Source organism: Vanacampus margaritifer, chromosome 13 (assembly GCF_051991255.1).
Source record: "Vanacampus margaritifer isolate UIUO_Vmar chromosome 13, RoL_Vmar_1.0, whole genome shotgun sequence".
NCBI classification, from domain to species: domain Eukaryota; kingdom Metazoa; phylum Chordata; class Actinopteri; order Syngnathiformes; family Syngnathidae; genus Vanacampus; species Vanacampus margaritifer.
Window position 1 is genome coordinate 20,164,900 of NC_135444.1, and position 9,492 is coordinate 20,174,391.

The 9,492-nt window shown below is 44.4% G+C and overlaps 2 protein-coding genes across 7 annotated transcripts in view; one reads left to right on the top strand and one right to left on the bottom strand.

The window, feature by feature from the left end:
• Window positions 1-4,722, bottom strand: part of szt2 (SZT2 subunit of KICSTOR complex) — a 45,233-nt gene extending 40,511 nt beyond the window's left edge. For all 6 annotated transcript variants that reach the window (XR_013296408.1, XM_077583902.1, XM_077583898.1 and 3 more), the window contains exons 1-7: window positions 4,578-4,722; window positions 3,605-3,730; window positions 3,344-3,532; window positions 2,941-3,111; window positions 2,749-2,871; window positions 1,095-1,248; window positions 909-1,015 (exon numbers count right to left, since the gene is read on the bottom strand). Coding sequence is in view for 5 of the 6 variants with exons in the window: in XM_077583902.1 (XP_077440028.1) it covers window positions 909-1,015; window positions 1,095-1,248; window positions 2,749-2,871; window positions 2,941-3,111; window positions 3,344-3,532; window positions 3,605-3,730; window positions 4,578-4,703 (996 nt within the window). In the remaining variant the exon portion in view is untranslated. The remainder of the gene's footprint in view (window positions 1-908; window positions 1,016-1,094; window positions 1,249-2,748; window positions 2,872-2,940; window positions 3,112-3,343; window positions 3,533-3,604; window positions 3,731-4,577) is intronic.
• Window positions 4,723-5,339: 617 nt separating this feature from the next.
• ddx10 (DEAD (Asp-Glu-Ala-Asp) box polypeptide 10) lies at window positions 5,340-8,848 on the top strand. Its single transcript, XM_077583913.1, has 2 exons — window positions 5,340-6,777; window positions 7,535-8,848. Exons 1-2 carry the CDS (start codon window positions 5,476-5,478, stop codon window positions 8,693-8,695), a joined length of 2,463 nt encoding a protein of 820 aa, XP_077440039.1. The 5' UTR covers window positions 5,340-5,475; the 3' UTR covers window positions 8,696-8,848.
• Window positions 8,849-9,492: the final 644 nt, after the last annotated feature.

A 9,492-nucleotide genomic window follows, 5' to 3' on the forward strand; every position in this document is an offset into this window, starting at 1 on the left:
CTCATTGAGCCATTTTCAGCAGTAAAACGTTAATAGTGTGTTCAGAATGAATTTGATAACGACATTATTTTTTGTATACAATTAATACCTTTAACAACTTTTTTTCTCCACTTGGTGTCAACTGAAGATGACATCACCTGTGCTGAGGAAATAGATAACGACCAATCATGGCTCACCTGTTTGGCCAGCAAACTGAGCCATGATTGGTCGTTACCTACTTCCTCAGCACAAGTGATGTCATCTTCAGTTGACAGCAAGTGGAAAATTTGGATTTTAAAAGGTATTATTCTACATGAAAATTATGAAGTTATCAAGTTCATTATGGACAAAGTATTAACTTTTTACTGCTGAAAATGACTCAATGAGTCAAGTATCCCTTTAACTCTTTGACTGCCAACCGTTTTCAGAAAAGGGATGCTGTGGGTGCCAGCTGATTTAAGCATTTTGACTGAACTTTCAAGGTCCACAGAAAATGTTGTGTTTGGACTATGGAAACACACATACTACCAAATGAAAGATTGAACTCTCATCTTTCACCAGAAAAAAAAATGTTTCTACCTTATTCCGTTTTTCAGTAATCAACAATAGAAACACCTTTTTTTTTTCCATGAATGATGCCACAAACACCTAAACAGTGCTTTACTTCTGTAAAACACTACCACCAACAATGAAAAAGTGTTTTCCTCCACCCGTTTCCCAAAAAACCCCAAAAACAAACATAGTTAACGTCTTTTAACGTTTTTGGCAGACCTCATTTGGATTTTACTAAACGTTATTGGCAGTCAAAGAGTTAAGGACTACATAAATAAACCTGACTTAAGAGTCTGTAGAGGTTGAGGGAGTAGTAGTAGTTACGCATGTAGTAGATGAGTTTAGTTATGGTTATGAGAGTTGAGTTGAGTAAGAACCTGCACAAAGGAGCATGTGATGGTTCCACTCCTCAGCTGGTTGAGCAGCGTTTCACACACGACAACATCGGGGACGCTCATCACGCCGTCCGTAATGATGATGATGCCTGGAACACGCGTGTGTTGTGTGGGTTAGGCTCGCGTGACTGACAGCAACAAGAAAAGCAGCGAGGGAGGCCAAGCTACCGGCACTGGAGTTGGAAGGCAGCAGCTGCAAGGCCAGGATGCCCTGGCGCACCATGCTGACCAGGCCCATGTCTGACGACACCATGGAGACGTTCGGCCTCTTGGGAAGCTGATCTTCCACGCCGTTGCCATGGAGACCACACTCCGCCGAACACTAAAGGGCAAATACAGTCAAATATGACTTCTTAGTAGTAAATGGATGAGGGGGGGAGGGGGGTGGGGGGTGGGATATACCGTATTGCTTCAAGAAAAAAGTCTGAATCTCATGAGAAAAATGTATCTTATGGGAAAATTGAAATTTTGGGAAAACATTTGTAATCTTACAAGGGAAAAAAGTCCTCATTCAGGGATGTGATTTGACCAAAGTGAAATTATCTGAAAATTTAGCCGGGGGTCTGGGGGCCGCTGGCACTCAACTAGGTCCAGGGCAGTGCCCTGGTGGGGGGACAAGGGGGGCCCGGAGCTCATGGGTTTTCCGTGTTTTTAAGTACTTTCAATGCACTTACATGACAAAGAAATAGACAAAACAACAGCATAAATTTTCAATGTATATTGAACTATCCCATATAAAATGGCAGTTTTAGTCAACTCAAAATCAGTCACATTCAAAAACATTGGACTGCCTTTGCTTTTAAAAACTATCACTGAGAATATCATCATATCTAACTAATGTGATTACTAAGTTAACACATAAATAATGTTGAAGAGTTCAAATTTCATGAACAAAAAATTGTATCATGACCAAATGAAAAGTAACTCATATTAGAGCATACCACAAATGTCTTTGTTATAGCAGAAGATGTTATCTGTCGGAGTCATGTGCATACACAATGAACTACAAAAAAATAAAAAATAAAAAAAATCAGAATTTTTTTTTTTGGGGGGGGAGATAAAAAAAGCGGAATTCCGCGAATTAGCGGAAAAATCACATCCCTGCTCATTGTATGAGGGGAAGAATCAGAAAAAAAGTATTTATTTTATGAAAATTAAAGTCCTAATGGTAGGGGAAAAAAAGTAAAAGTGTTGAGATTTAAAAAAAAAAAAACGGTTTTATGAAAAAAAGAATTATGAGAGAAAAAAAAGGAGATTAGTTCATTTGTTGGTGTCTGTTTCCTGTAGTGCTCCGTCCATCCACTTTTGGATTTTTTTTTTCTTCTGCTACTTCCAGTTTTGACGTTTTGTTGTCAATTTTATTTTCTCTGTAATGGCTTTACTCACCAACTAGTGCCCCCATTGTTTAATAAAAGCCTTGTTTTGTGGCCAACTCTTGGTTGTGTGCCTTGGAGTTCCAAGATTTGATAAAAACGTGCTCTAACACTTGTAACCTTATGAGAAAAAAAAGTCGCAATATCAGAAAATGAAGTGGTAATCGTACGAGGGGAGAAAAAGGCGTAACTTTATGAGGAAAATAAGTTGTACCGTTGTGAGGAAAAAAGTCGTAATGTGAAAAAAAAATTCTCAGGAAAAAGTCTTAATTATAGTCATAATCCGTTGAAGAAGAAAAAAAAACATAATTTCACGAGAAAAATCTTTCTCTTTCATGAAAAATAAAAACAGTCATAATGAGGAAAAATTCCCAATTTTCTGAGAAACACAAAGTTATTTGTTTATATTTCATATTAGTAGAAACGATCTTGAAAAGTGGTAATCTTACACTTTCATGCTGCTGATTGAGCACATGGGCGATGTTGCTCTCCACCGCTTTGAGCTGCTGGTAGATGTGATGCAGAAAGTGGCCCAGGTCCGTTCGCTCCAGTTGACATCCCTGCACCAACACCTGCACGAGACCCACAAGTTGAGCCTACGCAAACGCTTCGGCATCCGGGAAATGAAAAAGACGGAAGACCTGATGGGATGAGAGGCCAAAAATGGAGGAATAGACCAGAATGGTGGTGAAGATTTTGGGCGTGAAGAGCTGCTTGGTACCCGGGACCATGAAAGGTTGAGCGAGACCGGCGAGACATCTGGACAAGGCGTGGAAAACCTCGTCGAAAATCATCTCGCCCGTGCTGTCATCCTGGGAAACGGCGCACCTGGGTTAACATGCTAATGCTAAAACTAAGCTAGGGAAATTGAGGGTGCAATCGTGGTTGAGGGTAGTTAAGCATGTTGTAGTTGAGGGGTTCGTTGCGGCCTGCACATTTACGGTTTTAAGGCGAGGGGATTAATTGAATTCCCATGCTTGCAGATGGTTCTTCAGTATTAGTCTGAACTGAAATAAAATGGCGGCCGAGCGGCGCGGAACTCACCACGATCCCCGTGGACGGGCTGAGGTCCAGCTCGATGATGAAGCGATACCTGCGTGCCAGGAAGGTGGCGCGAGTGGAGGGCACCAACAGGGCAGGCTGGACAGAGTTGGCGCGGGGGGACAAAGGCAGGTCTCGCTGCCATCCTTTGGGTAAAATGCTCAGCAAGTCCAGCTCATTTGCGGAGTTGAGCTGCAATTGAGCGGATGATCCCGATTGGTCGCCGGATGGTGGGAACGCAAACGACAAGAAAAAGAAACTCACCAGCTCCGGCTTGGACGTGGGCCAAATGACTTGGTTGAGTTTCCCCAGAAACCAGGCCAGGCGCACGTTCCTGGAGATGCGGTACTCCTCTTTCATCAGCAGGTAGATGTGCTCGGCATCCTCCACCTGGACACATCGGAAAATCAAATATTCATTTTTTTTCTTTAAGTATTGTGAAATAATTTATGTAAGGTTAAAAAAAAAATCTTAAACTACTGTTTGACCTTCCTTCTTCTGTACTTCGTACGTAATGTAAAGCAATACTAAAAATAAATAGATTTCTAATCAACCCTGAGCGCTCATTAATTGACAAAGGCAATAACATTTTTGGTATAACTGTAGTTAGTTTTAAAAACGTAAGATGCCGTTTTAGTCAATTTTTTTTTTTAAGCATTTTGATTTTTATTTTGCTTGTGACATTTTTTTCAATTTTAGTTCTCATTATTTCATTATCTACAATAACCCTGGTGTGTAGTAGAAGAGGGTGTAGCATGCAGTGTTTAACAGTAACAGGTGTATTTGAGGGTGTTGTTAGTAGTTGCGTGTCACAGCTGTTGAGGATGAAGTAGTGTTGCGATATTTGGTGGAGTAGATGGTTAAGGCAGTTCCCTGCTATCATGTACACTACTACAATGACGTCACGATGATGCAATAACGTGACGTCGACATATTTTCCCGCCTATTTTTGACACGACTGCATTTGGATGTTATAATGAATGACAACATGAAGAAGTCTCTCCAACACACTTGTCAACAAACTGAACCTCATGAACTAAGAGCACGGCGGTAGACGTCGGCTGCCGAGCTAATACGAGGTGGCAGCCTTAAAACACAAGTTCATATTGAAAGTGTCCAAATGTGATGTTTCCAATTTGACCTGCTTGCCTGGTTGATGACTAAACAGGAGCAACAGTGAAATCAAACCAATGCACCACTTTTCTCCTTGTAACTGCATTTATTAGGCTCGACTCACCTCAGTATCCTGTCTCTCTGCCATGCCGTGCGTCGCATAAGGACCGCGGGGATGTTGGCGGTCGTCAAAAAGATCGATTTGGAACTTGTTTTTGGCCCAAACTGTCTTCTTGTTTGTCATGTACATGGGCAATGGACGCGTCTTCTTCGCCTCCCCTCCACTAATGTGGTGGTTGGATAACTGCTATCAAACTCACGAGCGCCACTGAACAGTGTGAAGTAGAAACTACAATTATATTATATTATATTATATTATATTATATTATATTATATTATATTATATTATATTATATTATATTATATTATATTATATTATATTATATTATATTATATTATATTATATATTAATCACAATATAGATGACGTGATTTTATGCGCATGTCTAAAACTATGAGACGAGTGGCTCCTGGTTTAATTCGTAGTGTTTGTGCAACATACAATAATGTCTTGACCAGAAAAAAAACCTGACGACTAAAAAGAAGGTACAATGGTACTACATACTTCTTTTTTTTTAAAGACATAGATTTTGTAGCTGAAGTGAGCATCTGCACCGGTTAAATGGCAAATGGAATCTTCATAATAAAATACAAATAATTAATAGATAAGTATGAAGTGTAAAATATGAAAGAGATGAGCTCATTAAGTGTGAACTAAGATCTCTCTTTTATTACATTTCTTTGTACATAAAGGAAAAACAAGCAAAACACTCAATTGATGGCGCTAAAGCCCTACATAGTTTGCAAACGAAAAAGAAGAAGAAAACTACGTTGACGCTTCGTGATGACGCCATGACAACGCGCCGTTCGCCCCACGCTATTACAACCGCGTCCCTTCGTTGGTGCGTGTTTATCTATCTTTTCTGCTGTTGTATTTGTTTTGAATAAATAACAGGAGATAACATGGCAGACAACTCGGATCCAATCAAAGGCTTTGAAAAATGGAAAAAGAAATACAACCTGAAAAAAGCTCGCGTAAAGCGTGAACGAATCCCAATGAAGAAGAAGCCGGAGTGGCAGGTCGAGCGAGAGAACATCGCTCGGCTGGTGAGCAGGTACGGCGACATCGACATCAAGGAAGTCATTAAGTTCTCCGACTTTCCAATTTCCAAGAAAACCCTCTTAGGCCTGCAGGGGTGTCAGTACAGGCAGCCCACGGAGATCCAGAAGCAGACGATCGGCTTCGCGCTGCAGGGAAAGGACGTGCTGGGCGCCGCCAAGACCGGATCTGGAAAGACTTTAGCCTTCCTCATTCCAGTGCTGGAGTGTCTGTACCGCCAGCAGTGGAGCTCCGTGGACGGCCTGGGCGCCCTCATCATCTCACCCACCAGGGAGCTGGCCTACCAGACCTTCGAGGTACTCCGCAAGGTAGGCAGGAACCACGACTTCTCAGCGGGGCTCATCATCGGTGGCAAGGAGCTGAAGGGCGAGTCGGAGAAGATCCATCGCACCAACATCGTCATCTGCACGCCGGGCCGGCTGCTGCAACACATGGACGAGACGGCTGCCTTCCACGCGTCGGATCTTCGCATGCTGGTGCTGGACGAAGCCGACCGTATCCTGGACATGGGCTTCGCCGACACACTCAACGCCATCGTGGAGAACCTCCCCGTCGGCCGGCAGACGCTGCTGTTCTCCGCCACGCAGACCAAGTCGGTCAAAGACCTGGCGCGCCTCAGCCTCAAGGAGCCCGAGTACGTGTGGGTCCACGAGAAGGCCAAGTTCAGCACGCCGGCCACGCTGGAGCAGAGCTACGTGGTGTGCGAGCTCCACGACAAGGTCAACATGCTCTTCTCCTTCATCCGAAGTCACTTGAAGAAGAAGATCATGGTGTTCTTTGCCTGCTGCAAGGAAGTGCAGTACTTGTTCCGCATCTTCTGCCGCCTCCGGCCGGGCATCCCCGTACTGGCGCTTCACGGCAAGCAGCAGCAGATGAAACGGGTGGAGGTCTACGACGAATTCCTGCGAAAGAAGAACGCCGTGCTCTTCGCCACGGACATCGCCGCGAGGGGTCTGGACTTCCCCGCCGTCAACTGGGTGCTGCAGTACGACTGCCCCGAGGACGCCGACACCTACATCCACAGAGTGGGCCGCACCGCCAGGTACAAGGAAGGTGGCGAGGCCCTGCTGCTGCTGCTGCCCTCCGAGGAGACGGGTATGATTGCCCAGCTGCGGGAGAAGAAGGTGCCCGTCAACAAGATCCAGGTGGGTCTCTTGGCTCTCTCTTTGTGTGTGTTCGCTTTCTCGTTTCGGCAGAAAACTTTATGATTACTTTTTGTTTAACATTATTATTGCAACCATTAAGGCAGCAGGCTAAAAAAAATAATAATTTCATCTGCAGCCCCTTTAGGCAGCCAAGTATAACTCTTGTTTACGCCTTGCTTGGATTTTGCTTAGTGATAAAGTATAAACATACAGAACGTTTACTTCCTGTTTTGATTTCTTCTTGAGCCCATTTAGGTAGCAAACTATAATTCTTCCTGTTTAGGATTTGTTTCTGCAATCACATTAGGCAGAAAGTAGAATTTTTTTTTCACTATATATTTCTATTTCTTCTCCATTCCGTTTAGGTAAAAACTATTATTTATTATTTTGGGGGATTTGTTCTGCAGTGCAGTTAGGCAGAAAACTATAAAAGGTTCCATTTACTTTCAGTTTTGATTCCTTCTGTTGCCCGTTGAGGCAGCAAAATAGAGAATTACCTAATATACCTTGAGTTTTCATTTTCTTCTGCAACCTATTTAAAGCAGCAAACAACAAAATCTACTGTTCACTGTTTAAATTTCCTCTTCAGTCCTTTGTGGTAGCAAATTGCAAAATGTCCTTTTTCCTCTTGTTTTTGATTCCTTCTGCAGCCCGTTTATGCAACAAAGTAGAAAAAACGCATTTACTTCCTGTTTTTGTTTTCATAACTTCTAAACTGAGGTTGCGATTTATTGATTGACCGTCTGCTCGATTGCAGGTGAATCCGAATAAGCTGCAGCATGTTCAGCAGAAGCTGCAGGCCTTCCTGGCTCAGGAGCAGGAGCAGAAGGAGCGCGCCCAGCGTTGCTTCGTCTCCTACCTGCGCTCCGTCTACCTGATGAGGAACAAGGACGTGTTTGACGTCTTCGAGCTCCGGCTGCACGAGTATGCGCTGTCATTGGGCCTGGCGGTGGCGCCCCGGGTGCGCTTCCTCAACAAAGCTGAGGCGCAGAGAGCCGAGAAGAAGACTGAGGAAGAGGAGGAATTGAGCAGCTTCAAAGCCCAGCTGAGAGGAGATGTTCCTCGCCAGGAAGAATCTGAAGATGACAGTGACAAGGACGATGATGAAGATGAAGATGACGACGATGATGATGATGATGATGGTGGTGGTGATCGGGTCAAAGCGCCCCTCCTGGATGCAGACGATGACGACATGAGAGAGTTGGACTTCCTCACACTCAAACGAAAGGATGTCTTCAGTACAGAGGAAGAGCCACAAGCCCAGATGGATGACTCCAGCAAGAAGAAGAGTCAAAAGGTGACCAAGTTTAAAGAGGCCAAGAAGATTCTCAAAAGGAACTTCAAAGTCAACACCAAAGTGGCTTTCACCGAGGAAGGACGAGCCATGCAGGTGTGGCCTCCCGTGCAGCGCTCGGCCGCCAGCCGGGATGCGGCGCAGGAGGAAGGCGAGGAGGAGGACGTGTCAGGGATCAACGTGGAGAAGGCCAAGGAGAGGCTGATGAGGGAAGACCGGGAGTTTGACAAGCAGGAGTACAGCCGCAAGGTGAAAGCCAAACATCGCGAGAAGAGACTCAAGGCCAAAGCGGCCAGGAGGGAGGCCAGCAAGCAGCACGCAGGCAAGTCGGAGGACCACGACGATGATGAGGAGGATGAGGTGGTGGCGTATCTGGCCGACAACGGCGAGGAAGAGTTTGACCCCAGCACGCTTCCGGACCCTGACAGGCGGCGCGATGAAGACGAGGATGAAGATCAGCCCGCTAAACGCAGCTACAGCAGCAGTGACGAAGATGAAGCACCAAAGAAGAGGAAGAAGAAGGCAAGGCAGCACCAAGAGGAGGAACACGCAGCGCTGGACACGGGGCTGTCGCTGGCCGAGGACGAGGAACTGGTCCTGCAGCTGCTCTCGGGTCAAGCGTGAAGGCAAGAGGAAGGGGTCCATTTTGTTTCCGTTAACCGTTATCATAGTGTCACATGTAAGACTTGACTCTCATCCAACATTGAAATCTTTGGTATACTGTACATGAATCATATTATTATAACTTGGATATAAAGTTATTCTGTTATGAAATAATTTTTGGTGTTTGTGTTTTGCTTCACGATCACAACAACACCAGATCCCTCCCAGAGATCCTCAAGAAAGTGGTGGTATCACCCCTTTTTTTTTCTTCCTGAAATTCAATAGATTTTTTTGTGTAAAGGGGGGGGGGGGGAGACGAGAGGAACATACATTTATCCTCTTCCAGTGTGCCCTGAAGTTGGCATGTTAGGAACACTTGGCTGACAGAGGCACGTTCAACTGCAAGCATAGTCGCAGTCGACACGACACAGTGAAAACATGGACAGGGTTATTACTAATAAGGACGTTTTCGACATGATTAAGTGGAATGGATTGGATAATGACACACGAGAAGCGTGGACGACCTTACACATGGCAGTACAGGGAAACCAACAGATTTATGATCATATTTTTTCATAAATAAGTTTTAAAAAATATTTTTTTCAGTAAAAAAAACAACTATATATATATATATAGAGAGAGAGAGAGAGAGAGAGAAATACACAACCAATTAATTTAGGGAGGGCTTAAGAACATTTTAGGGAGGCTTGAGCCCCGTAAAATAGGTCTAACGACGCCATTACCCTGAACGCATCGCGTCACTGATAACCACAGTACAGGCAAGGTGCGGTGCGTTCATGTCATTGCATGTTCAAGTC

Bases quoted from the DNA above. Each gene is read 5' to 3' on its own strand.
- ddx10 (XM_077583913.1), top strand. From the start codon at position 5,476: ATGGCAGACAACTCGGATCCAATCAAAGGCTTTGAAAAATGGAAAAAG. The intron at 6,778-7,534 runs GTGGGTCTCTTG...GCTCGATTGCAG, and splicing joins TGCCCGTCAACAAGATCCAG to GTGAATCCGAATAAGCTGCA.